At 47.7% G+C, this 24,949-nt stretch overlaps 10 protein-coding genes across 10 annotated transcripts in view; 2 read left to right on the plus strand and 8 right to left on the minus strand.

Moving 5' to 3' along the window:
- BJX68DRAFT_65137 (uncharacterized protein) overlaps nucleotides 1-2,220 on the minus strand; it is a 4,048-nt gene extending 1,828 nt beyond the window's left edge. The window contains exons 1-4 of the mRNA XM_071049556.1: nucleotides 1,881-2,220; nucleotides 1,809-1,833; nucleotides 1,104-1,736; nucleotides 61-1,052 (exon numbers count right to left, since the gene is read on the minus strand). Of these exons, the coding sequence (XP_070899893.1) occupies nucleotides 61-1,052; nucleotides 1,104-1,736; nucleotides 1,809-1,833; nucleotides 1,881-1,925 (1,695 nt within the window). The 5' untranslated portion in view covers nucleotides 1,926-2,220. The remainder of the gene's footprint in view (nucleotides 1-60; nucleotides 1,053-1,103; nucleotides 1,737-1,808; nucleotides 1,834-1,880) is intronic.
- Nucleotides 2,221-7,977: 5,757 nt separating this feature from the next.
- BJX68DRAFT_265883 (uncharacterized protein) lies at nucleotides 7,978-8,370 on the minus strand (the record flags this gene model as incomplete). The annotated part of the gene is made up of 1 exon (XM_071045341.1): nucleotides 7,978-8,370. One exon carries the CDS (start codon nucleotides 8,368-8,370, stop codon nucleotides 7,978-7,980), a length of 393 nt encoding a protein of 130 aa, XP_070899894.1.
- Nucleotides 8,371-10,967: 2,597 nt separating this feature from the next.
- On the minus strand, nucleotides 10,968-11,704 carry BJX68DRAFT_265884 (uncharacterized protein; the record flags this gene model as incomplete). The annotated part of the gene is made up of 4 exons (XM_071045342.1): nucleotides 10,968-11,030; nucleotides 11,110-11,172; nucleotides 11,219-11,301; nucleotides 11,353-11,704. 4 exons carry the CDS (start codon nucleotides 11,702-11,704, stop codon nucleotides 10,968-10,970), a joined length of 561 nt encoding a protein of 186 aa, XP_070899895.1.
- A 707-nt stretch (nucleotides 11,705-12,411) lies between these two features.
- Nucleotides 12,412-13,694, plus strand: BJX68DRAFT_254671 (uncharacterized protein; the record flags this gene model as incomplete). The annotated part of the gene is made up of 7 exons (XM_071042914.1): nucleotides 12,412-12,542; nucleotides 12,607-12,714; nucleotides 12,767-12,789; nucleotides 12,953-13,011; nucleotides 13,118-13,332; nucleotides 13,395-13,533; nucleotides 13,593-13,694. 7 exons carry the CDS (start codon nucleotides 12,412-12,414, stop codon nucleotides 13,692-13,694), a joined length of 777 nt encoding a protein of 258 aa, XP_070899896.1.
- A 1,049-nt stretch (nucleotides 13,695-14,743) lies between these two features.
- Nucleotides 14,744-16,714, plus strand: BJX68DRAFT_275103 (GMC family oxidoreductase; the record flags this gene model as incomplete). Its single annotated transcript, XM_071047775.1, has 1 exon — nucleotides 14,744-16,714. The coding sequence occupies one exon, from the start codon at nucleotides 14,744-14,746 to the stop codon at nucleotides 16,712-16,714; it is 1,971 nt and encodes a 656-aa protein (XP_070899897.1).
- Nucleotides 16,715-17,306: 592 nt separating this feature from the next.
- BJX68DRAFT_65224 (uncharacterized protein) lies at nucleotides 17,307-18,616 on the minus strand. Its single transcript, XM_071049557.1, has 3 exons — nucleotides 18,221-18,616; nucleotides 17,864-18,138; nucleotides 17,307-17,803 (listed from the first exon to the last, which is right to left on the minus strand). The coding sequence occupies exons 1-3, from the start codon at nucleotides 18,552-18,554 to the stop codon at nucleotides 17,438-17,440; spliced, it is 975 nt and encodes a 324-aa protein (XP_070899898.1). The 5' UTR covers nucleotides 18,555-18,616; the 3' UTR covers nucleotides 17,307-17,437.
- A 647-nt stretch (nucleotides 18,617-19,263) lies between these two features.
- Nucleotides 19,264-20,065, minus strand: BJX68DRAFT_235447 (uncharacterized protein). The gene has a single exon (XM_071039884.1). It carries the CDS (start codon nucleotides 19,881-19,883, stop codon nucleotides 19,362-19,364), a length of 522 nt encoding a protein of 173 aa, XP_070899899.1. The 5' UTR covers nucleotides 19,884-20,065; the 3' UTR covers nucleotides 19,264-19,361.
- Nucleotides 20,066-20,281: 216 nt separating this feature from the next.
- On the minus strand, nucleotides 20,282-20,748 carry BJX68DRAFT_235448 (uncharacterized protein). The gene has a single exon (XM_071039885.1). It carries the CDS (start codon nucleotides 20,518-20,520, stop codon nucleotides 20,290-20,292), a length of 231 nt encoding a protein of 76 aa, XP_070899900.1. The 5' UTR covers nucleotides 20,521-20,748; the 3' UTR covers nucleotides 20,282-20,289.
- Nucleotides 20,749-20,983: 235 nt separating this feature from the next.
- On the minus strand, nucleotides 20,984-23,219 carry BJX68DRAFT_265889 (transcription factor domain-containing protein; the record flags this gene model as incomplete). Its single annotated transcript, XM_071045343.1, has 3 exons — nucleotides 20,984-21,025; nucleotides 21,080-21,884; nucleotides 21,940-23,219. 3 exons carry the CDS (start codon nucleotides 23,217-23,219, stop codon nucleotides 20,984-20,986), a joined length of 2,127 nt encoding a protein of 708 aa, XP_070899901.1.
- Nucleotides 23,220-23,431: 212 nt separating this feature from the next.
- BJX68DRAFT_275105 (dihydrodipicolinate synthase family protein) lies at nucleotides 23,432-24,433 on the minus strand (the record flags this gene model as incomplete). Its single annotated transcript, XM_071047776.1, has 1 exon — nucleotides 23,432-24,433. The coding sequence occupies one exon, from the start codon at nucleotides 24,431-24,433 to the stop codon at nucleotides 23,504-23,506; it is 930 nt and encodes a 309-aa protein (XP_070899902.1). The 3' UTR covers nucleotides 23,432-23,503.
- Between the last annotated feature and the right edge of the window lie 516 nt (nucleotides 24,434-24,949).

A 24,949-nucleotide genomic window follows, 5' to 3' on the forward strand; every position in this document is an offset into this window, starting at 1 on the left:
GTAGAGAAGACCAAGGTTGTTAACGGTGTCGAGAGTGGACGTATGATCTGGACCAAGGGCCTTCTCGTACCCTGCCAATGCTCGCTGGTACATCTGCTCTGCCACTTGTAGATTCCCCTGATCCTTGTAGAGAAGACCAAGGTTGTTAATAGTATCAAGAGTGGACGTATGATCTGGACCAAGGGCCTTCTCGTACCCTACCAATGCTCGCTGGTACATCTGCTCTGCCACTTGTAGATTCCCCTGATCTTTATAGAGAAGACCAATGTTGTTGACAGTGTTGAGAGTGGATGTATGATCTGGACCGAGGGCCTTCTCGTACCCTGCCAGTGCTCGCCGGTACATCTCCTCCGCCTCCTTTGGCTTCCCCTGATCAGAGTAAAGATTCCCCAAGGCATCGAATGCTCCCCATACCGCAGTATCAATGTTGTCATCCGGCCAATCCCTATAACGTACATAATTCGCGTGCGGAATAAGCCGTTGCTGAAGCCTAGAATAATTTCTGTCACTTGAACTTGGGACAGTGTATCCAACAGATATCAGTGCCAGTTGGTCGAGCTGGGTTAAATCCACGCTTCTGTCTGCGTTGGCAAGGTGAATGCACCAGTATTGTACCACTGGGTGCATAGCGTATCCTCCGTCTTGTTCCTTAGTCTCAAGAAGAGAGAACCCGATGAGAGTCCGGACAACGGACTTGAACGCCAGACCGCTTGATATAGTCTTTTCAAGCCAAACAGGAACATTTGAGCTGTGGTGGCTGCTTTTTATCAATTCATACCAGATATCTCGATTATCGAAGTGAGCAAGAAAAAGCAGCAAGTCCGCTGCCTGCGGATCCCGCTTCTGGATCTCACGATATGAGATCATCCACGTTTGTAGCATGTTATGTTCGTACTGGCGCTCAAGGTTTGATTGTAGCTGTAGGTCGGACCAAGATTCTTGGTAGTACTGCAAGTACTCAGTGGTGCTGGTTCCAGTTTCACGCATGAAGGCCCCAGCGATGACTATTGCTAATGGAAGTCCACCTAGTCGACGAGCAAGAGCCAGCGTATCTACTTGCGTTAGTATCATAAATAAGATCTGCGTATTAAGGGCCGAAGTACCTGGATTGCTCTCAGACCCACTGATGGTATTCTTTGCTGATACACGGCTACTTTGCAAGAGTAGTTTGATTGCATCATCAGAGTCGAGTCTGTTGACTGGGAAAGATTTCCCTAGTTCAGTCAAATTTTGGAGCCGAGTGGTAATGAGAATGGAACCATGATCAGCCGCGGGGAAAAATTCTCCAATATCATATGCATCACCAGCAGCACTTTTGACGAGAGAGTATTGTTCAATGTTGTCAAAAATGATTAGCCAGCGTGAGTTTCCCTCTGTTGCGAGCCATCGTAGCACATGCCTAGCTCGTTGCTCCACTTCCTCGTCATTGATTGCCTCGTTCTGAGACTGTCCTGGTAATCGGGGTAAGATAGAGCTCAAACATTGCAAGAGCGTGCCTCGATCGTTGCCACTCAACCAAAAGATGGCAGTGAAATCGTGCTTGTGGTGTCGTGCAAAGCGAATCGCTAGTTGCGTCTTTCCTATTCCCCCAAGCCCAAGAAGAATCGCAACTTTTCGTGACTGGGAACTTTTCGGCTGTAAATACTGCCATAGATTGTCTAGTTCGTCTTGCCGTCCCAAGAAATTTTCAGTCACCGGCACAGCGGTAAGGTCGAATGGCACAGCGAAGCGTTGAACTATGTATAAAGACCATTTAGCGATGAATTCGAGGAATTAGCAACAGAATGACCAGCTCACGGTCTTCGTACCTGACTCCCATCGAATGGTATGTTCCTGTACATTTTAGTATGGAACAGGCTGGCCGGCAGTAATGCACATACCCGTATAACAGTGGCAAAATCTGGTCCGGTCTTGTCTGCAAACATCAGTTTAATGTTTTTATTCGCCGTGCAAAATCCTCGAGATACACACTCTCTTTGAGACTCATGTTCTGAATGCAGTCCCGCACCCGGAACTTCTGTGTGGTATGCATGAGGTAGCCCTCCGTCGCCGCCTCCATCGCTCCCTTCTTCTTGTATTCCTCAAGCCCAATCTCCTGCAGCCCCTGCTCGACATTAAACCGGAAGTACCGCTTCTCGTCGAAATGCCTTGCCCATCTCGCTATGAATCTCCTCTCCGTGTGCTCTGTCTCGGTTGCAATCTGCACCACTGTCCTCCCGACGAACTTCAGCATACTGTCCTCGAACGGTTTCTTGCCTGGATTTCCTGTTCCGATCGAGATAAAGCACTTGACTAGCGGCTTTAGGTCTCCCATCTCAGGGCACCATATATTTGACGCCTCGCCCTCCACTTCATTCACTGGGTTGTTCGCGCCTAGTCCACCATCTGCAAACGAGCGGTCTCCGATGCTAGCGGGTTCAAAGAAGGTTGTGGCGGCAGACGTCGCGAGGGCGGCTTGACATATCGTCGCGGGGATATTTGGCTCGTGAGGGAGGCTATAGCTTCGGAGGCGAACAATGTCTTTCGTGTGGCGGTCGGCGGTACAAACGAAGCTAACTGCGTTAGAGATATCACCCCCATCAGTAACGCACTTACGTTCTGCATCCACGTTCAGTGCCATCATTAAACAAGTCCTGCATAGATGCACCGCTGTCCTCGACCACCTTTCGGATCGCGCTCTCCAGCTTCGCTAGGTCGAACCGGGCCGTGATATCACCCTTGAATAAGTTGAAAGGGATTGATCTTAGCTTCTCGCCGAACACTGCTGCTGCAAGATCGCTATACGCGTCAATGCACTCATCGACATCCATCTCGAGCCGGCCTAGCATGATCGCGATGAGGCTTGCCGGCAGTCAGCGCGTCGTATCAAAGATGGTAAGTCCACTCACCCACCAGTGCTCGTGCCCCCGATCAGGTCGAACACTTCGCACGGCTTCACCCGAGGGAGCTTGTTCTGCTCCCGCACATGGTTGAGCCGGTCCATGATGCTCTTCAGGATGTAGAGTGATGAGAGGCCTCGCGCGCCGCCACCATCTAAGGACAGCAGGCATAGACCAGTAGAGTCGACTGGGTTCGGCTCGCCGCTGTGCGTGATCGTGCTTTCCTGCTCCATGGTTGTTATAGCATTCGGCGTTGCTCTCACTCACAACTTTGTTTCTTTCATTCGCAAAGCAATAGTGCAGTTAACAGTCGCAGAGTCAGAACACGGCCAGCCTGAGTGGACTCAGCTTCGCTCGAGCGATCTACGCTTTTGCCAACGATAAAAATAGTATCTCAGCTCAGGAGATCTGCCCACTCACTATTGGTGACGTCAACAGTGGCCCCGGTCATTTCAGGCAGCAATGAGGGGCAATTAGGCATTAATCACATGACAAGGATATAATGGAACCGCACAGAGATCTCGGGTCTATGGTCGGCCCGCGATGATCCCCGATCTCGTTCCGAGAATCCATGTTGCAACAGCTGATGATGATTCGCCTACGTTGCAACAAGCAAGATGGCACCGAATTTAAAGCCGCCACAACTCGAGCTCATCCACCATATGATCCAGAGTAACTCGCTAACGACATCTCAGATGGCCCTTGCTGCGGGCTGTAGCAAACAGTCGATACTCCATATTCGCTCGAACTTGCAGGTATTTGGGAACGTTAGAGCCCCCCGGAACGGCTTTGGACGACCACGGAGTATCACGCCGCCTATGCTGGAAGCTCTCTGTGAACATTTAATGGAAAAGCCGACATTATACCAAGATGAGATGGCGCTCTTTCTCTGGGACGAATTTGGAAAGCGTGTGACGATTCAAGCCATCAGCAGAGCGCTCGCTTCAGTGGGTTGGTCCAAGAATGCAGCTCGACAAATTGCGAAGGAACGAAACGCAGATTTACGGGACTTCTATCTCCACAACCTATCTGCCTTTCGGTCATACCAACTGGTCTTCGTGGACGAGTCAGGTTGTGATAAGCGGGCTGGGTTTCGACGAACAGGTTGGTCCCCTCTCGGTGTTACACCGGTGCAGATCTCCAAGTTTCACCGGGATAAACGCTATCAGATACTACCTGCGTATGCTCAGGATGGTATTGTCCTACGACGAGTATTTCAAGGCTCTACCGATGCTGATGTCTTCGAGGATTTCATCGAGCAACTTCTTCAACACTGCAACCGATGGCCGGCGCCAAAATCCGTTCTCGTGATGGATAACGCTTCTTTTCATCGAACATTGAGGATTGAGCAGATGTGCTCAGATGCCGGCGTTAAACTTGTATATCTCCCACCTTATTCCCCGGATTTGAACCCCATCGAGGAGTTCTTCTCCGAGCTAAAGCGGTTCATCAAGCGAAACTGGAATGAGTATGAAGCGAACCCAACGCAAGGTTTCGATGCCTTCCTTGAGTGGTGCGTGGACGTGATTGGGTCTAGGGTGTCGAGCGCGGAGGGCCATTTTCGAAAGGCAGGTCTAACAATCGAAGAAACCTGATACATAGTTGCACGAATATATCTCAAATTATCAAGATGCTTGAAACAGACTAAAGTAGTGGAACAAAAACGTCGCACTAAAAGTTGCCCCTCTGTAAGGAACGTCTCTCAATGAACAAGGTCGTATTAAACTAAAATACGAAGCATGGAGAACTAATGGAGGTTCTGCGAAGCGGGACCGACTATATATAGAGGATTGTCACGTGGCAATGACCTAAGTGGGATATAAGCAGGGTGAGGCCCATGACACTACCCCCCCCCCCCTCAACGATGCGGATATCACGGCCAGAGACGTAGATACATAATAGAATAAGGATGTGTACACGAAGTTTAGTTAAAGAAATCAGGTAGTGGGGGCTTCTTAGGGTGCTATTAGTGATAGGTAAGGATCTTATTAGGCGCGTTCTTAAAATCTATCTAGGGCTGCTATAGGGGATTAGTATTCCACTCATCCCATAGGCCATTAAATATAGCCTTGTATTAGTGGTGGTTGCGATATATATAGTAGTTTATGTCCTTTAGGATCACCAGGGTCAGTGATAATAACTAGGGGTTTAGGGTTAGCTACCTGGCTAGGGAGGGGATTATTAGAAAAGATCCTTATAAAATAGAAGGACTATATAGAGCCTAGTAAAGAACTATATAAAAATATATAGTACTAATAAGTCTATAAGGTAAAGTTCCTATAGAAAGGGACTATATAGAAAAGTTTATAAAAGATAAAAACCCTATTTAATTTATAATAAAGAAGGACTCTAATAGTTATAGGGGTAAAAAGTATATTTATAACTAAATATATAACTATTCCTCCTATACCTAGGTTTATATAGAGGGCCTATAGCACTTACTACTCTATTAATAAGGAATTAAGTTACTAACTTTACCTAGTTAGTTAGGGGTGTATATAATAACTATAAAAGGTTAAGGGTTATAGTACTTCTCTAAGAGGTACTAAGCTTAGATAAGAAAGAACTTATAGCTTTATAAATAAGTTATTAGGCTTAGGATAAGATTATAATAGAAGGATAGTATAAGGGTATATTATAACTAGTAATATAGAGCTAGGCTTAATATAGTTAGGAGGAGTAACTATATATAAGTCTCATATAGCTGGCTACTATAAGAAGTAGTTATAGTATCTATAAAAGAGGTAGTTATTATACTTCTACCTAATACCTCTAGAGATATAAGGACTAAAGGGTATTATATTAGGGTTAGTATAATACTCTATATACTTAGAACTAGTTAGTGACTATCTACCTACTTATAATATAAGGAAGGCCTCATAGAGCTAGGTCTAAATAGTAAGCTAGTAGGGATTCCTACTACTATACTAGATAATATAATAAAGGATTAGCTAGTTTATCTATACTAACTCTTAGTTTAATAGGGCTTATATGCCTATAAAGTAGGTATTAGTCTACTCAGGGAGGGTGCTCTATACTAGTAGTATAATATTCTATTATACCCTTATAAGAGGTCCTTATAGTAGAGGGTTTCCTAAAACCTAGAAGTTCGCGGGGAGCTAGTATAAGGTTAGTAAGGGTATTTATACTTATAGAAGATAGGTAGACTTACCCTATTAGTAGGTGCCCGCGTCATGTTTAGAAATATGAGATTAATCCCGCGCATGGTCCGCGCAGGGATCTGGGTAGCATAGAGGTGGTTTGGCCAGTATGCTAAATGACCTTACTTGACCATTATCAGTTGCTGCGAGACACGTAGCCTGGCCAGAGGAACAATGGGAACGGCGGTAGCGGCGGCAGCGGTGGGGGGGTGGTGGTATTCAACATCTATCTCGCGGAACCAGTGAGCAACACAAGCATACGCGAGCGAAACACGCGAAGAAGGTAATAACATGTGAGTAAGCAGCAACATGCGAGCAAGCAGCAACATGTGAGTATAGGAAGAAGCTTACCTTGCGAAGGCAGGTGGGGGGGCAAGATAGGTATTTAGAGGAAAGTTGTAGATAGAGAGTTATAGTAGGAAGTAAGCTAGTATTTATATTAGGGTAATGTTACTAAAGGCAGTCATAACTAGTATTTATTAGAACCTTCTATTTCTTTATTATAATCTAGAACCTTCTAAGCTATAATATTATATTTACCTTACTAATTAGTGACTTCCACACCTCTTATAGGACCGCGAGAAGACAAAGGAAGTAGGTATAAAGGAACTTAATAACCTTATAGGTGGAATCCTAATGTTACTAAGTAATTAATAGCTTTATATAAGGATTAGTTCCTAATACCCTCCTTATAATAAGTAACCTGATGCTAGTATGGCTAATAGTACCTTATAAGGAGTTTGATAACCTTATGGGTGGAATCCTAATATTACTAAGTAACTAATGGCTTTATATAAGGGATAGTTCCTAATACCCTCCTTATAAAAGGCAACCTAATACTAGTATGGCTAATGGTGTATTATAAGGAAGTAGTGACTTTATAGGCAGAATCCTAATACTACTCTATAGCTAATAGATTCACGTAAAGGATAGGTCTTATAGTTATAGAACCTATAATTCCTTATCTACTTATAGGACTATAGGTTAGTTATAGGAGTATAATACCTTTTTCCTACTTATAAGCTAGAGTTTTTTTCCCTAAGGGGTTTTTAGTACTTATAAAAGGTTTTTTAAAGATTATAAGTAGGTCTTAAGGGACTAAGATCTTAAGAGGGGGGGGTAACTATAAGACCCTTACTACATATATATAGGATAGCTAGAACTTTATGGGCTAAGTTAGCCCCTAGCTAACTTAGTATATAAAAGGATATCCTCCCTTTATAAAGGTAGAGACTTCGTAACTTAGTATTAATCTATAATATTAACCTGATTATTAATTTACATATGGATTCTACCTTTTATATTTCTCATTAAGTGCCTTTATACCCTTTCACACTTATCACAACCCCTTTAGGCCTCAGGTCCTTATAGTTCCTTAACTTAATATTATAATTCTTTAGTAGTAAGGCTTACAAGGTCTTTAATTTTATTTAGATTATTCTTATAAGGGGTTTATTAACTAGGTGTCTTAAATATTACCCCTAAATTAATAGGCATAGGGGTGGATATCTATAAGGATTCTAAGCCTTTATTAATTAAGGATATTATCCCTTCTTATAAGGGATAGATTATATTCTAGGTTCTAGAGGGGCCTGGTTCACTATTATAAGGTATCTTATTATAAGGGTTCTAGCCATGTCGCGACCTTACTTGTATATTAACTATTATTACTCCTAATAGACCACTTGTGGTGATAAGTATTAAAATTATAAAGGTCCTTGGCCTTTTGGAGGTTTATAAGTAGTATGAAATGTAGTAATAAGAGTAGATAGCTTATTATAATAGGTTAATTCCAAGAATAAGGATCTTATAGTAGATTAATGCTAGAGGTTAGAACCAGCCCCTTATAAGTAGAGGAAGTTCCCTGTGGGCTTAGTTAGCCCGTGGGCTGACTAAGGACGATGGGTTGCAAGTATCTATGTACATTCGCGAGGGTCTTACACTGAGATAGTCGCTGTATCGCCTCCGAAAGGCTCGCGGTTAAAGAACTGCAGCGAGAATGGGATAGGAAGGCCGCCCTTTGGCACCAGTGCAGACTGAGTTTGTTCATCTGCTAACTGCGTAGTTGCTTCGCTCGTGCCCTCATAGAACTTTCCGTTGACGGTGACGAAAATGTGCCGGTTTTTGTTAAGCTGGGCGGTAATGATGACTTCCAGGCGGCATTCCCCGCCCCAGCCTTCAGACCACGTAAAGAAAGTTTGGGGAACCTCTTCTGATAGAACTACCCTAGCGTAGACAGGCCGGTGCATTCTTTCGTGATTACCGAAAAATTCGTCGTCAACGCCGCTGAGGGCGCCGGATACAACTAGGACACGCGGTGCTGCGGTCATTCTGGAGTTTTATTTACACTGTATGATCCTATGATGGCCCGGGTGTATGTAGCGGTTGTTGATTAAAGAAAGGGAGGTATTTTGGAGAGTCGTAGCATGGAAGGGAATAAGATACAAGAGGGCCTAATAACAAGCAGTTAGAGTGAGAAATAGGTGTCGTTATAACAAAATTCCCGGGCGCCTAGACCGTAGTTTCAACATACCCTCTATGGGTAGCTTCAGGATCTGGAACAGTCTGGCAAGTTGAGTGCCGTTGATGTGTACCAGAAACAGAATTCAGACTCAACTTTGGTCATACCATTATACCTGTGAAGCAGGGTGAGAGAACGTTACACATACACTGATGCATTGCTCAGCTGTAATAATTCCTTATATTTTTTTTTAACTCTAATTGTTGGCAGGTGGTTCCACTGTGAGTGGAGCCACTAAGCCTTGGCCGTTTGCAGCAACTTCACGACAACAGTATGGCCTAGAATTTAGCCACAGGATAATGGCTATCAAACTTTAGCAAAACTGTAACCTTAATCCCAGCAAGTTCCTTTCGGGCTGATTTGGTTTGAAAAAATCTAGCGAGGAAACTCTTTTTTTGTTCCCAGGCTTTCTTTTTGGGCTAGATCTTTGAGTGATATATCCATTCACACCTTTAGAAAGTTCCTGACGGTATCATATTGGCATTCCCATAGGCTTTAGCAGTCTGGGTGCATTATAGGAAGCAAATAAACAATCCTAGCGGACTTAGTGACAATAAACCTAATATTTGACTCATGTGCGAATTACACGAAGGTGTTGGGGGCGAAGGAATAGTTATAAATCAGAAAGGTACGAGGACGATGATTTTTCTGTGCATTTGGCCCTCACGGGTGTTTAAGTAGCTACTTTTATTTCCAACAGCTTCGTGCTTCATCTGCGGATTAATAAACCACCATTGTTCTTAATGTGATCTGCAACATGCGAAAACAGCTTGTTTACTTTGTGTTTAAACATGAAAGCTTCGAATGCCAAATTCAGCAATTCTAGCTGCCAGAAGAACTATTGGGTCAGTCAACCCAGATGACTGCGCTCAAGTGCCATAAATTTGCGGAATGGGAAGGTGGGAAATGAAGGTTTTGGGTTAGTGTCAACCAAAGTTTCGTGCATTCGAACCGGTCAAATTTGGGAGTCTCTGACCTGCAAAGAAGGTTCGGGATCATGGCTTGAGATTACTTGCAGCACCACTTAGACTGACAATTCGTAATCAATCTGCCCGCTTTATTTTCACGCACTAGAAACCATATTTCCTGCTTTCATTGACTGCTTATCTGAGTGTCTTTTGGTATGGGTGGCTGCGGCACAACAATTAGGAGATGAACAATGAGGGGAAGGTGAACTTATACTATTTTATGTGTGCCACAACAACTTCTCGTAAAGGTTATTGTTACAGAAAAGCTACTGTCCAGTGTCCATTTGGAAATAAGAGAGCTTAAACGTAATTTGGTTGTCAATAAGACTTTTAGCTTAGTATTTATTTCCGGATATGTAGCCTAATATCGCTCTATTTAGTATAGAATACCCACATCCGCAAGTCAATACTGGAACCCGACATTAGTGCGGCAGGTAAGGTGACTGTTACACAGAATTTAAGTTATCTCATATCTGCAATTAATTAATTTCACATGCTGTTCACACGCGGTAGACTATGTTATCGTTTTAAATTAGTCTAGTTTTACCGTTGATATCATCAGCATGAAACCATACTTCGATCATGCTTTGTTACCTTGTGGGTTTTAGTACTTAAAGCACCATGATCGACAGTCTGTTCCCACTTCCTATTAGTACTAGCCATTACTTGCGTCTGCTTGAACAGGTTTCACCATTCCTTATACAACATTAACGTCTCACCTAACGTGCAGATAACTATTTACTGGTAAGTCTGTACTCCACGTATTTGGTTTTGCGTGAATTAACTGAGGCTGTTGAGTAAACTCGGCATGAGAGTCTCCGTATGGACTGTCCTGACGCTCTTCACAAATACCAATGCTCTGCTGGCATCCTCAAATTCCAAAAGGCAAAATGAATGCACTGCCGCCACAACGGACCATCTTATCTTCAACACTGATATCGAGGCTTTTAGCGCGGCTCGCGAGGCAAGAGAGCCCCCTTGTTTGGATTGGTCGTCCGATGACTGTACCATGGCTCCAGATATGCCAGTGGGATTTAATTTTGAGCCGAGCTGCAGACGACATGATTTTGGTTATCGGAATGTCGGCGCACAGGACAGGCTGACAGAGGCCCTGAGGGAAAGAATTGATGATGTATTCAAGAGGGATTTGTACAATGAATGTGGGAGGCAAAGCGGATTTTCACAAGTTTGGAGACGTATCATGTGCCTGACAATTGCGGAAGTATATTACCGGGCGGTTGTCCTATGTGGAGATGGCAATTGCTTCGACTAGTGCTCATACGACGGTCTACTGCGGATTGTATCAGGCAATAACTGGTTCTTGAAAAGGGGGCTTACTGCGAATTGCACAGCTTGCTCAAATTAATGAGTTAATAAGGTGTTGGTACAAGAAGTCCATGTTCCCAATATCTTAACCTGATGTGAAACAAATCAGTGTTTAGCACTCGCTGGCAGCCGCATCACGTCCTAGGCGAGCATTAATTATTGAAGTACTTGCTGTCTGTGAATGTTAATGTTGTTGAGAAGGGGTAATTTCAGTCCGTGATATAACATATCTGTCAGGGATTGAGGTAGGGTACCTTCAGTAAAACGGTGGAAGTCTGTTTCTTTGGTAAGAATGAAAGGAATGCCAAGTACGTGGTCTAGGAATGTTAGAGAAGCAATAGTTTTGCACCAGCACACATTTACACTAGGTGTATAAGCCCCTTTATTTGTATCTGATGTTGAGCTCCCTCTGCGAACACTGTATGTTGCCGAATTATACGCTCCGTCTAATTTTGTGCGTTTGTTAGATCAATCTTTTGTTATTTCTTCTATTATACTTGCCAGATTCCATTTATCGTCGATCCCCCTGTTTGTAACCTTTTCGTGGGCAATCTCAAGCAGTAGTCTAATGTCCTCTGCGATTTTATAAGCTTCACTTTGTGCACTTTGCAGCAGGGTTTGGTGACTCTCCAGGTAATCGAGACAGTCTTTCAGCAGCAAGGCCCAGTCAGTAGACATCTCTCCATTGGTAGCCTTGGTACCATCCTCATCAGTAACAATGTGAATGACGGAATCACAGTGGCTGAGTAGGCTGGAAAAAATGTTCTCCTGCTTTGGGACAGAGCCCGACCCGGCGTACGCCTGTAGTATATCGCGGAATTCCTTGAGATCAGACAGGAAAGATGACATTTTGGCTTGGGGTAACTTGTGATTTTCTTTCACTTTAGCAGACATAAAGAGTGAGGGGCTCTTAGTAGTAAGGCACTTCATATCTTTATAGCTTCAGCACATGCAGTATACTGTGTCGCTCGCGTCGGTCATCCGCCTGGACAGTCAATGGTGGCTAGCAGGGTAGGGAACCATGTATTAATTGGCTTCCCATGACCTCTCATATGCTACAGATTTACCAAGGGCTAGAACAAGTCTAGACTCCGTGTCCCGAATTTAGTAGTAATAAGAATATACCTAGATTGATGCCTAAGTCTCAGGCCACGAAGAGGCAGCCAAGGTACTAAGATGTTGACGACACATCCAAGGTTTATGGTACCCATTGTTGCTCTAGATTGTACCGCTTTGAGGGCAAAGAAATATGTAGATGGTGGATATTTCAGACACTGCGGTCGTGCCACTTGAAGCCTTTGGCTCATGACTCCACACAAGTGCCATCATACAGCCATCGCGAATCGTGCTCAACTGATGTTCTGGACTTAACTGTGATGATATTGACAGAATCATGAAATATAGTAGTTTATATTATGGATACGGTACTAGATCGTAAGTATTGAAATTACATTTAAATGTCTAGCTAAAGTGGGAGGTGCCATTTATATTCCGTGATATCTCCCCAACTTCGAACCTATTCGCGTATACTCTGAAACCAAAAGTTTTCACGCAAAATGGCTGACTACTTCAATACTGGTCTCGGCATTTTCAAGAGGCTTATCGGGGCATCCGCCAAGGTAGTATCTTTGGCTGTTTTCGCTGTGCAGCTTCGCGCTCGGGACCTGATCTGGACTGTTGGTGATCTGTCCCTCCATAGATCTTACACAAGTCTCACCAGCTCCATATTTAATAAACCTTGTTGCCGGTAGTCGTCCGGCTGGAGGAGTTATACCACCAGGGTACCCAGGCCATGGGGGTGACTGGCCAAAGTACATCGCCCCAAACCTTGAAAGTGATTCGCGGTCACCCTGTCCTGGGTATTCTTCTACGTACCTTCATCCTAATTAAGGTGCTAATTGAATCGAACAGGCTAAAAAGTCTCGCCAATCACGGTACGCAATAAGATGCATCATTCAGGGACTGCCTGCTGACTTGCCTGGCTGTATGCATTCTTCCACGAAATGGAAAACATCTTACATACCGACAGATGGCCCACGCAATTCAACGTGCATATAACCTCTCACCTACCCTGGCTGAACGGCTCACTACCGCCAGCCAAGCAAATTGACCAGGGCCGAGGTTGGATCAACTTGCATGATCTCAATGCCTTGATCGTGAGTGGAGCATAATCGCATGGATGGAACTCATACTATACCTCTCTCCCGCCACTAAAAACTGCCCTTGAAGCGGTGAAATACTGATCGCTCACGCATTCTTCAGGTTATTCAACACGACGCTTCCTTTACCCGGCATGATATCGCCTTTTGCCCTGACCAAAGCTCACCCGATCGCGATCTCGTGGAAAGGCTCCTTGCCCATGCCTCAAAAGGGCACTCGCTCTCACTCGCGGACATAGCATACTACTCTGGGTTGCGCCGTGCTGAGAGCAAGCACAGCAACGGCGATTACTCACTGGCACACAGCTTTCGACATAAGTATTTCGGTATTATCACTTCAAGCGTGTGAAAATAACGCCGTTTTCCATTTGCTGACATAGACTAGGCTCTGGAAATGGCGCCCTCATCTTCGCTGTATTTGGCGGCGATGTCAAAGACTTGAGGGTGTGGCTTGGGGAGGAGCGGTTTCCAGCTGGGTGGGAGCCGAAAAATAGAGAGGCACTTGGATACACGATTGTGGTATGCCTCCGCTCGTGGGCGATATGATTTATTCGAGTACTGACGCTCCCTTTGGATAGCAATCACAAGCAGCGACTCTTCTGATTGAGTTCAGCATTGACGAAGAGCAGCAGCTCCGACGCGGGGATGAGTTGAGCTCTCCGGGAAAATTGCATGAGTAGATGTCGTCCTCTGTTATTGTATTGGTGTTTCTTGGATGGTCGCTTTGCCGATTGGCACAGTTAGGCGTTCTTTGCTTGACGGATAGGCAGGAAAAGCTAGGTTCGATAGCAAATTTAATACTGCTTTGGCGTAGTATCCAGGACGAAATAACTGCAGTAGTGCTCGTGCAGTCTCTACATGCAATCTACCTACAGATAAACACTCACGTGTAAGGCACTTAGAATGGCCACTTAACGCGTGATGCGAAGTTTTTGTTAGCTAGAAGACCTATCCTCGTTGTAGACCATTTCTGACGCTGCGAAGCTCCGAAATTAAGCATCCACTAAAGCTCATTACTACCCAGCAGCTGACATCTTGAGACTGGATAGGAGACCGAAAATCATTCATCATTATTATCTTTCGGCCATGAGGATCTATCATTGTCCTAAGCCAGATAGAGTTCTGGACCCCCGACTATCCGAAAGATTAAGTTTGGGCTCAGCGGCCGAGTGTTCTAGACGCTCTAAGCACGTGGTCATGCCACCACCGCATTGATGAATCACGAGTCGAGTAATCTGCCTTCCGCAAACAACCGTTGCTAATCTAAAGGTTAATTGGCGAGATTACACAAATGATTGCAGGTAGTATCCTGTGGTTGCCGATGGAAAGATGACTTCACTACTTCAGTTGTCGCCCATACAGTGTTGAAGCTCAATTCCAATCGGCCAACAGTATCATGCGACTTGGATTCTACCACTAGCCAATAGGGGCCCAACCAGGCCAGCTAATACGTGTTACCGGAAGAGGTATCTGGCGTGAGTGACATTATTATCCATAGCAGAGAATTTCCCGTATCTCTGGACCCAGGTGGAGATTGTACCTAGGGTGCGCGACGCTGTCCATAGTGACCAAGTGATTAAGCAGTCGAATATGTACAGCGTCACTGTTCGCGTGTTTCCAGTTGACCTATAAAGCCCCATTTTTGTCTCACGGACAAGCTGTTGATCAAATCTTAACATCGAACTCCTGAATAGCGGAGATCACGCGCCGCATTACATCGCGTTACATTATGGAACGGTCGGCCGAGCCTCGCAACCGATTTGTAGACGGCCCTCCTGACTCTGCTGCTGGAAGAGTCTCGGGGGAGAGCCAGTCCAACACCATACAAGGGTTCGAGTACGTGATAGTTGGTTCAGGTGCTGGAGGAGGGCCGCTAGCCGCAAATCTAGCTCGCAAAGGTTCCCGAGTTCTTCTCTTAGAGGCAGGGGATGATCAGGGATCAGACCTCAACCAGCAGGTACCATCATTTCACTTCAATTCGACCGAGGACAAACGGATGCGCTGGGATTACTATGTGAACCACTACGCAGACGAGGAGCTCGCACGGAAAGACTCGAAAATGACTTATGCAACGCCTGATGGTCAGCTTTATGTTGGATTATCGCCCCCATCGGGGTCGAAGCCAAAGGGTATTATCTACCCACGCGCAGGGACCCTTGGTGGCTGTACGGTACACAACGCGATGATCACCGTATATCCACATGACAACGACTGGTCAAACATTGCCGGTCTCACCGGTGATTCATCGTGGGGGCCTGACCATATGCGGAGGTATTTCGAGCGCCTTGAGAATTGTGACTACGTTGCGAAAAACTCCCCGGGCCACGGCTTCGCTGGTTGGCTTGGTACGGATCGTGCCAACTTGAGACAGGGTCTGACCGACTTCAAGCTTATGTCCATCATCAACGCTGCTGCGTCTGCAGTCGGCCAGAGTCTCTTCAGAAAGATCTTACAATTACTAGGCCTGTTACTGCAAGATCTGAACTCTATCAAGGCTCACCGCGACAGGGCTGAAGGTATCTATCAGCTTCCTGTATCCATTCACCAAGGCAGGCGCAACGGCCCCCGCGAGTATCTTGTAGAAACTGTCCGCCTCGGTCATCCACTCGAAATTCGGACACACTGCCTTGCTACGCGGGTGATTTTTGATGATAGTTCTGCGCGTGGGGGGACTTCGCCTCCTAAAGCAATTGGCATCGAATTTTTGGAAGGGCAGAGCCTGTACAGAGCAGATCCCCGATCAATTTCATCTACGCCTGGCACGAAACGTCGTGCTTTGGCGTCCCGCGAGGTTATTATTGCGGCAGGAGCGTTTGGGACACCCCAATTGCTAAAGCTAAGTGGCATCGGACCCAAAGACGAGCTGCAAAGGTTCAACATCCCCGTGGTAAAAGACCTACCCGGCGTTGGTGGCAATCTTCAAGACCGCTATGAGATCCCAATTGTTAGCAAGTTCCCAAGTGACTTTCGCATTCTGAAGGACTGCACCTTTGGCCAGCCAGGCGACCCATGCCTCGAAGCTTGGAAACGAGGGAGTGGGCCGTATCAATCCAACGGCCTTGCTTTTGGCCTGGTGAAGAGGTCCTCTTATGCTGATGCAGACCCTGACCTCTTCATCTTTGGCGGCCCTGCAGCCTTCCGCGGCTATTACCCTGGCTATTCTAGTCACACTAATGAGGATAAACGACACTTCACTTGGGCAGTGCTCAAGGCCCACACGCATAACCAGGATGGCACTGTCACTCTCACCTCTGCCGACCCGCGAGACGTGCCAGAGATCAACTTCAACTACTTCACGACTAGCCCCGACGAGGCCGAGACTGCCGAACGAGACCTAGATGCCATAACCGAAGGGCTCCACATCACTCGCGGCATTATGGATAACGCTAAAATACCCTTCATGCGATCCATTGAAGAAGAGTTGCCCGGTCGTCACTTGACCTCTGATGAGCAGGTCAAAGGATTCATCCGAAACGAGGCCTGGGGCCACCACGCCTCATGCACTTGTCCAATTGGGATTGATGCTGATCCAAAGGCTGTTCTGGATTCGCGATTCCGTGTTCGAGGTGTCCATAATCTGCGCGTGGTTGATGCGTCCATCTTTCCACGGATTCCGGGCTTCTTCATTGCTCTTCCAATCTACATGGCAAGTGAGAAGGCGACGGATGTTATTCTTGAAGATAATGCCCCAGTTACTTAAGGTCACATAGGTATATTTTGCTCGGGGAATTGGGGCCATGTATGAGAGTATCAAGAAACCTTTTTTCCTTTCTTCCTTTTTTTTTTTTTTTTTTTTTTTTTCGTGCCGTCCCAGACCGTACTACTGCGTCAGTGGCTATTTTACGTAGACATGTGAAAACAGAAAAACGTGTATTTACAAAAGTAATGCGCTCATGAGCTCTTGGGAGGTTATCTAGAAATAATCCACCCATGTCAGGTTTGTCTTGTTTGGCGCGCAGTCATTTGTTCCAAACCTTTCTAGGACGACAGAGACCACCGCAGCCACAGCAGTAACCCTTGACTTGTCTCTCCGCAATATGTCATCCCTTCAAAAGCCTAAACAGCATTTAGGACACCAAAGCAAGCAGTTATGGACGACTGGAATGTGGTACACCCGCTCAATCCGGCTGTTGGGACCGAATGCATAGCCAGCATCTGGCAGATTGGAGGCGTCACTGCGCTGGGTTAGTGCCTCTTCTGAGGCCACGATCTTGCCTATACCTCTATCAGCTAAGACCACTTTAGAATATAACTACGAGGGTATCATGAATCCAAGGGGCAAGATAGCACTAGGCACTATATAAATAATTATAAAGGTATCTGCCCGAAAACGATAATGCAGCTCTGTCTTAACCAATCATGGGTCGACGAAAATATCAAAGACCAATCAACACGTGTAGTATAGGCATATTCCCGCACACTCTTAGTGTTTCGTCGGGGGAATAGGTGAGGGAGAGTACACAAAGTGGATAATCAAGTCACCTCCATGCTCTCGGCCTCTGGTCCACCTGCCATACCCACAGAACCTCAGCTTGATTAGCTCAATCCCATGCTCTGTGAAGTAGCCCTTGGGCTGTGGATTGCCAGTCTTAGATTTCAATAAACTCTGTAGATCTGAACTTTCCAGGTGGCCCCTGAAGGGAGAAGCCTGGCTTGCATCATCAACGGGCGCAACGTTGTAGTGGACTCCGGTCGAGAGCTTCTCCTTATTGAGTTGTACGCACTCGTGGCGATCATAGCCGTAGTATCTGGCGTGCTGTATGTACTGCTTGAATACTGTCGTATCCAACTAAGTAAGGATTAGGATCTGACAGTCCTGTGGTGTAGAGAATGATATTGGTTTACTCACAGACTGAAACCGGACGAAAAGGTCACGCTTGCCGAATGCTGCGTCCTCGTCACCACAGCCTGGAAAAACATATTCCACTCCCAGTTGAACGTTTGTGCCAAACATGAGCTCATGAGCTACTGTTTGTTGTTTCTGTGTGTCCTTTGCATGTACTCGCTGCTCCACAAAAATAGTTGGATTTTCGAAGATCTCATCTTGGTGCGATATGAGGATGACCAACTTCACATATCTCTGTCTCTCATATGCAGCATCGGGGTTCAAAATTTCGGTTTCATCTGGTAGCGTCCAAGCGAAGTGTTAGACAAACCTTTCAGGCCCGCGATCCAAGCAACAATTTATGAGCAGGATGCAACACACCAGTCAAGAATATCTTGCGAAAGCATGCCCCTTCAACTGCGTTTGTTTCGTCGCTGTGGTCCTTGCCCGTGCTAAAGATCGTCAGGGTATTGTTCCCGTCGTACGTGGTAACCAAATTGTGTATTGGGCCATGACATCGCGACTCGCCGACAATCAGGGTCGGTTCTGGCTTCGATGTTGGTTTTGTTTTCGTTTCGTGTGTGGACGACGACTTCCGTGCTCCTGGGTCTGAATGCCGTTTTGTCACACGAGCGGCCGATCGTTTGGTCTGGAGGAGGGGCGTTCCTTTTTCGTCAGTGTCAATGACGGATGCTGGACGAGGGCTGGTCTTCATGGTGGATGGGCTTCCTCGGGTCTGCCAGTGATGCGAGAAAGCGGAAATGCGATGGAAATAGAGTGATGGGTTCGAGCGGGGCAGTTCGAGAATGGTGCCCAGGTGGGGTCTATAAATAACCCATGGGATGGGCACCCCTGCTGGCGTCGGGGCCAGCGCTAAACCATTGGGATCGGACCTTTGCTGGGATATCACGAACAGCTGCAACCACAGGGGTAATCTGCCTCGGCAGAGGACTGATTGGCTTGCATCTTCAGACAAACATGCGTCTTATCTCCTGTAACGCGACCATGTCTCAAGGAGGTATTGAGGGTTCTGAGATGCTATCAAACAATAGCAATCCACGCCTTCCTACGCTGCGTGATTAATCCCCGCCCGGAATCGCAACGAGGAAGATCATGGCATAATGGCCGATCGGTCTAAACACATATAGTTATATTAGAAATGTCCAACTCAATAGCACGAGTATTGCTCAGAAGGTTTACGCATCCCAGGTAGGAGTTGGTCGAGGAAGAGAATGGATGAGCAGAGACAATGGCGATAATACGCTGTTGAGCCCGGACTCATATGTTTTGAAGGACGGTGTATATTTGTGAAGTATGGAATATGTTTCAAAGGTAAAAGCTATAGCCTATGATACAATGAGAGAGATAACAGTACATGATGCGACGAGAAAACCACACCACTGACTACTTACGACCAAAGTCACAGAATCAACGAACGAAGAGTAAAAGTAATCCCGGAGCACTAAAATCAGCGTTGGGAAAGTCTTGGGGATTAGAGAGAACCCAACACCATCGCAGCGCTCTAGTTCGAGCCATCGCCATTAAGAGGAAAGTGAGTCCTGCATCCCTGGTGAGCATATAGTCCGCTGCTCATATCATGACACTCGTCGTCGTTCTCCCCAATCATGTACGCCCCGGCGCCATATTCATAGGTGAAATCGGGGTCTCCCACATCCAGGAAGACCGAGGTGATGATAATTTCGTAGTCCAAAAAGTCTTCCACAATCTGATACGGGGTGCCACAGTCGTTGCCCTCGTTATCTGGACCGTAGACACCCAGTCGATTGCAGTCGTTGTCGTAGAGTATGAAGGCGCTGTTACCGGAGATGCCCGCAAAAGCATTGTCACCGTCAAAGGTCGGCACGCCGACTTCGCTAATGTCAAGGGTGAAACTCCAGTCACCCTCGCCCTGCTTCTTGCAGAGATCCTCATTGGTTTCCACACCTCTCTCGTCGTCTTCGATTTGGTTGTGGAGTTGGCATTTGGCTTGAACGAGATTAGGGACTGCGAGTAAGGAGAGGAGGCCGGAAAATTGGGCTTTCATGGTTGCGGAGAGCGCGTTCGAAGCGATGGACTGACTGATGGCTTGGAGAAGAGGTTTTGTTCGGGCGGTGGAGATATCTGAATTGGCTTAGGTGCTCGTTATCACTCGAGGTGTTTTGGTGATGATTCAAGACACTTTGCCTGCAGATGTGCGCCTTCTTATAGACGTGAGAATGGCAGAATACCTCTCATATTGCATCATTGTAACAGTCGCAGGGCGACCAGCAAACCTCAAAGTGTATTATCAAACAGACTGATGTCATGCCGTTGGTGGTTGTCGCTGCATGGCCTCTTGAATCCGTCATCGAAGGCATGGGCCTCAGGAGGAAATGGGGCGGGATCCCCGTGGGGTCCAAATCGACAGAGGCAATGCTACCCATTGTTGCGTCTGCCAAGAACCGAAGACCCTATCGCAGTGCGGCTTCGAACGAACATATACAATCATTGCAGCAGGATAGCTCGGATGCTTGTTTCGCTTGGCTGCGCCTCGTGTCGATCAGCTGCCTGCGCCTGCTCCGTCCCAAGCATATGACGATTTGTCTTGCAATCCGCCAAGCGCCATGTGTTCCTGCCAAGGCGGCTTGTCCCATCAGCACTGCCTCGGCGCAGCATATTTCCTTTTGTGGCCGGCTGCCCATCAACACTCAGTGACGTATCTCTCTGAAGCGACAGTAGATCGTCGTGACGAGCGCTTCCGCGTTGGGGCTGTGGAATGTGACAGATGGGCGGTTAGGGAGATCGTAGGCTTATTGGGCACGTATTGAAAAAACTGTTACGGTCCCTCTCAAATCGCATGATGTGAGAGAGATCGGGTTCCATCAAGGTACCGATCGAAGCGTGACTGTACCTATCTCAAGATTTTATCCGATGGCGTAGAGTCTGATTTTGCTAGTATACTAGGCGCTAACGGAGGCTTCGGGTGGCGCAAACAAGGCATCCTTGAGTAGGAGACGACGGTCAACATTAACCCCAATCGAGTCGTATTACTGGTTGCCGTCATGAATATTCCCACGAGGGTAGGAATCATGGGTTTAGAGGGTCAGAGAGTGTCCCATATTGGAGAAATTCGCACTGTCAGCGAGCCAGCGTCTGCTGTCGTGTCTAAGGAGGAATGTCCAATATGCTCAGTACAGGATCGAATGCCTTAAGACGAAGTCAGCAGGTCCCGAGTACAGATTGTGTGGGATAGGGAATTACCGAGGAATCTAGGTCCAACCAGTCCGTCGACTGCCAAGTCTGGAGCATGCTGGCGCCCGAGAAGAAGATAGAATTGGTGGACATGTCCAGCTCGGCGGTTTGATCCGCCATGGGATGATCAGCCCATAAACTGAGTGTATCATCAATGCCAGGTTCTGCGCTCTGCCCCGTTCCAGACATTGCGCGAGAGTTGCCATTCAGCACCGTTTGTCGCTGAGCTTCTAATCGTAGTTCATCAAGTATCAGTCCATATCGGTGATTGGGAGGCGCAGCAGAACCAGCGCCCTGGAGATGAAAGCGACACTTTTCCGCCAGGTCAAACAAGGCCTCGTGGGAGTCGAAATTCGGCATGGGGTCTCGGAGGGCTTTATGCTGGATTTCCCATACATAGATTACGGCGAGGGCGCAGAACAAGACATACTGTGTCCACCAGAACGAATGGGACAGTTCGCGGTCGCCGACGATTCGTTCAATTATCTCGAGTGCTTTTCGCGCTGCAGACAGGCACTCGTTGATTCTAGTCTGCATTGCCGGGTCATCACTCAGACTGTTTACGTCGCCAAGCAAAAATGGGCGGGTAGCATGGATGAGTGCATGGCAATATGCAAGGGTGATGGCCGTCGCCTCTCGTCGGTAGCTCGCAACCAAGGTAGACAGTTTAACCATCCCAAGATGTGGAGGCAGGGCTGCATGCCATGCCTTTAGCTCATGGATCAGCGCGTCGGCGGCGGCTGCGCGATCGGCATGTCGTCCATCTCCCAGATGGTACACTTCGTGAGATATCCGTCCGATTATCCGAGCAATCCTAGTTCGTATGTCAACTATGGTTCCATGTCAGCGCTGATGAAGTTGGGACATACTTGGCATGGCAGATTAGAGACGTAATATGACACTCGTCGCTCCCGTCAGACATCAGCGGACCGTCGGGCCCCATGTCCTCATCGTTGACCGTGTCAGGAAACTCCTGGTCAATTTCGACATCATGGAGGAGCCTCGGTCGACCGAATACCACACTCAGATACTTGTCAATAGTGTAAGCAGTCCAGAATACACGTTTCGCACATTGCTGGGTAATATAGTCGGACTGCTCTCCGAATGCATTTTGCTGTCGGAACTGCTTGCGGTGGAGACCCAACGATGAGATGATCTGACACGCGTTGCCAAATGTATACCAGGCCTTGCTCATGCGTCCAGTCTGCAGCAAATAGAGAACCTGAATCAGCCGAGCCTGCACAGACTCGACTCTCGGGTACCCTGTTTCAGACTCGGTGAGGCCCGTGGCAGCGTGGAAAAGTGGATCGCTGTCATGCAGGCCTGCTAATTGGAGATCATTTGACAGAGTACTCTGAAGCTTGTACTTGCGAAACGTTGCGATGGCTAGGATGGTGAGAATGATTGACGTGCCAGCATTTCCGAGCGATGCAGCCAGAGGATGGCCGTGCGCCCTGTTTTCGAGCACAAGATCAAGCCATCCTTCGACTCTCTGTCGATGAAGCATGCGATATGTAACCACGCAACTGCCAAAGTAAAGCGACAGTAATCCTCGGGCAGTCGCATCGTCCGGAAGCGCTTCGACTCCGGGACGGTCAAGATAGAACGGTCGGTCGCCCGCGGACGCCAGCGGCTGATCCCTCGCGCCTTCATTTGAGCCGTGCGACATCAATTGGCCTCTCTGCGCGGAAAGTTTGCTCCATGCCCTGTGCAGAAAAGTGAGACCAGACGTCAGATCAAAGTACTGACCCTCGATTACCAGCTCCGAAGTGGCGCGACGCTCCTCCTCTTCTCTGTTCTCCTCGGGCGGGCGTGTCCCTATCCGCCCCTGGCCAGGAGATGTGGAATCTGCTGGATTTCCCGGTGTCTCGCTGCTGAGAGCTGGTGGGGTGGGGGGTCGGCCGCGGGAGTATCGAGTTGCATATGTGCAGGAAAGCCTACGTCGGGAGCAGGTGCTACACGGCAATGTCCCCGAACAGCGGATTTTCTTGGACTTGCACGGGTCGCAGGCGCGGCTGACCTTGGAATGCTTTCGGCGATTGTCCGAAGGCGACCCGTAACTGGTCGGTGTGGAGGGTTCACGGCGCGGCTGAGTTGCCAACCCCGAGGCAGCGGCGGGTCCAATGTCTGATGGTGTTGAGAGCGACATGGCGATCGATGAGATTCCGGCGTCCCCGCAAGACATGAAGAAGAGAAAGCACGGATGGGGATCGGAAAACACGGAGGCTGCTTGGCTGCTTACCTAATCCCTTCTCTCCGGCCTCGGAGCAGCATCGTAAGAGTCATTTATCTGATCATGTAATCGTTCTGGCTCGAGGTAGTACTACTATGATAGATATCGACCACTTCTATTGGGGCTATGTTGAAAGTAAACTGACACAAGAAGATTTATATACATGATCAGTCTTATATATTTCCGCACATGTCTCCTTCCTAAGCAACCCTACTCAACACAGCCGCCCCGATGGCAGCGTGAATCTCCTCCTCAGCACCCGGCTCAAGGGGGAGCAAAGGCGAACGGACTGTGGCGTGTGACAGAATGCCCCGAGCCACCAACGCGTGCTTCAGAGCGACCGTGCCTTCCATGTGAGACCCGCGGTGGTAAACGCTCTTTGTGACAGGAAGAAGCTGATCGTGGATGGCCCGGGCCTTCTTATAGTCCTTGGCTTTTCCTGCCTCGATCAACTCAATCAGAGGCTCTGGGGCGATGTTTCCGTATCCAACCAGGAAGCCGTCCACGTCGAATGCGGTATGTAGCAGATACTCGTCGTGGCAGCTGAGGATCTGGAGGTCTGGTTGTTCGCGACGGATGACTGGAATTTCCGTGTCCCACCGTCGCATGTTACGGACGCCATTCTTCATTGCAAAGACGCCAGGTTGTGCCGAGATGTCGAGCATCGTCTTCAGGCTGTAAGTCGCCTTTGTGTTGTCCGGATATTGGAACAGGATCAACGGGAGGCCGCTGACTTCGTACACGCGGCGGTAGCGGTCTTGAGGGGCCCCGTCCTGGTATCCGAAACGCAGCCAGCCATGCGAGGGATAGAGAAGTCCGGCCTTTGCACCAGCCTCTTTGGCGCGCTTGGCTTCTAACGCAGCAACTTCGGTGCCCTCGCCCGTGATGCCGGCAATGATGGGGATTTTGTCGTCGACGGACTTGACGAATGCCTTGATGACCGAGACTTGTTCCTCAGCCGTCAGGAAAGTTCCTTCTCCTGCATGACCGAGCACAACAAGCCCTTTGACGCCATTGATGCTGCCGAGCCAGCTGCCCAGGCGCTGGATGGCGTCATAGTCGACTTCGCCGGTAGTCGTGAATGGGGTAATGGGAGCAGGTGTCAACCCGCGCATGTCGAAGCCAACCATGTTGATGAGAGGATGTGTAGTAAAAGAGAGAAGATAGAAATCAGAGGTAGATTAATCCGGAAGCAGAAGAACCAGTTATGTTTGGAAGTGTCAGTGCGATGTCAACAGTCAATTTCCAAACTAGCCTGCCCTTCATATATACAGTCTGGAAGACCTCGTTTGGAACCGATGGGTTAGCATCACCACTTTACTGTGGCACGGAAAACACGGACTTGATAGACTCGCTTGTCTTGCTCGGCGACTGATCGCTAGGTGTGCGAGCGGCCTCCGCCTTTCCCGTGGTCTTCCGGAAACCACGGACTTCACGGACCCGGCTCCACAAGACGATGGACCCCGGCAAGAGTCTGCTTGACAGCACCCCGGATCAACTTCTCCTTTGCCTTTCACCCTCCAAAGACCCTTGTGGAAGCAAATCCGGGGATAATCCGATCTCTCCATATGCTAATGGATTGAGATGCCAGGTATACTCCAGGTCTTGGCTGTCACACCCTCTCACTATAACAACCCCTTCCCCAT

This window comes from Aspergillus pseudodeflectus, assembly GCF_044049435.1.
Source record: "Aspergillus pseudodeflectus strain CBS 756.74 chromosome Unknown BJX68scaffold_17, whole genome shotgun sequence".
NCBI lineage: Eukaryota > Fungi > Ascomycota > Eurotiomycetes > Eurotiales > Aspergillaceae > Aspergillus > Aspergillus pseudodeflectus.

Bases quoted from the DNA above. Each gene is read 5' to 3' on its own strand.
- BJX68DRAFT_65224 (XM_071049557.1), bottom strand. From the start codon at position 18,554: ATGAAGACCAGCCCTCGTCCAGCATCCGTCATTGACACTGACGAAAAA. The intron at 18,139-18,220 runs GTGTGTTGCATC...GGACGCTACCAG, and splicing joins TCGCAAGATATTCTTGACTG to ATGAAACCGAAATTTTGAAC. The intron at 17,804-17,863 runs GTGAGTAAACCA...ATCCTTACTTAG, and splicing joins TTTTCGTCCGGTTTCAGTCT to TTGGATACGACAGTATTCAA.
- BJX68DRAFT_235447 (XM_071039884.1), bottom strand. From the start codon at position 19,883: ATGAAAGCCCAATTTTCCGGCCTCCTCTCCTTACTCGCAGTCCCTAAT.
- BJX68DRAFT_235448 (XM_071039885.1), bottom strand. From the start codon at position 20,520: ATGGGCAGCCGGCCACAAAAGGAAATATGCTGCGCCGAGGCAGTGCTG.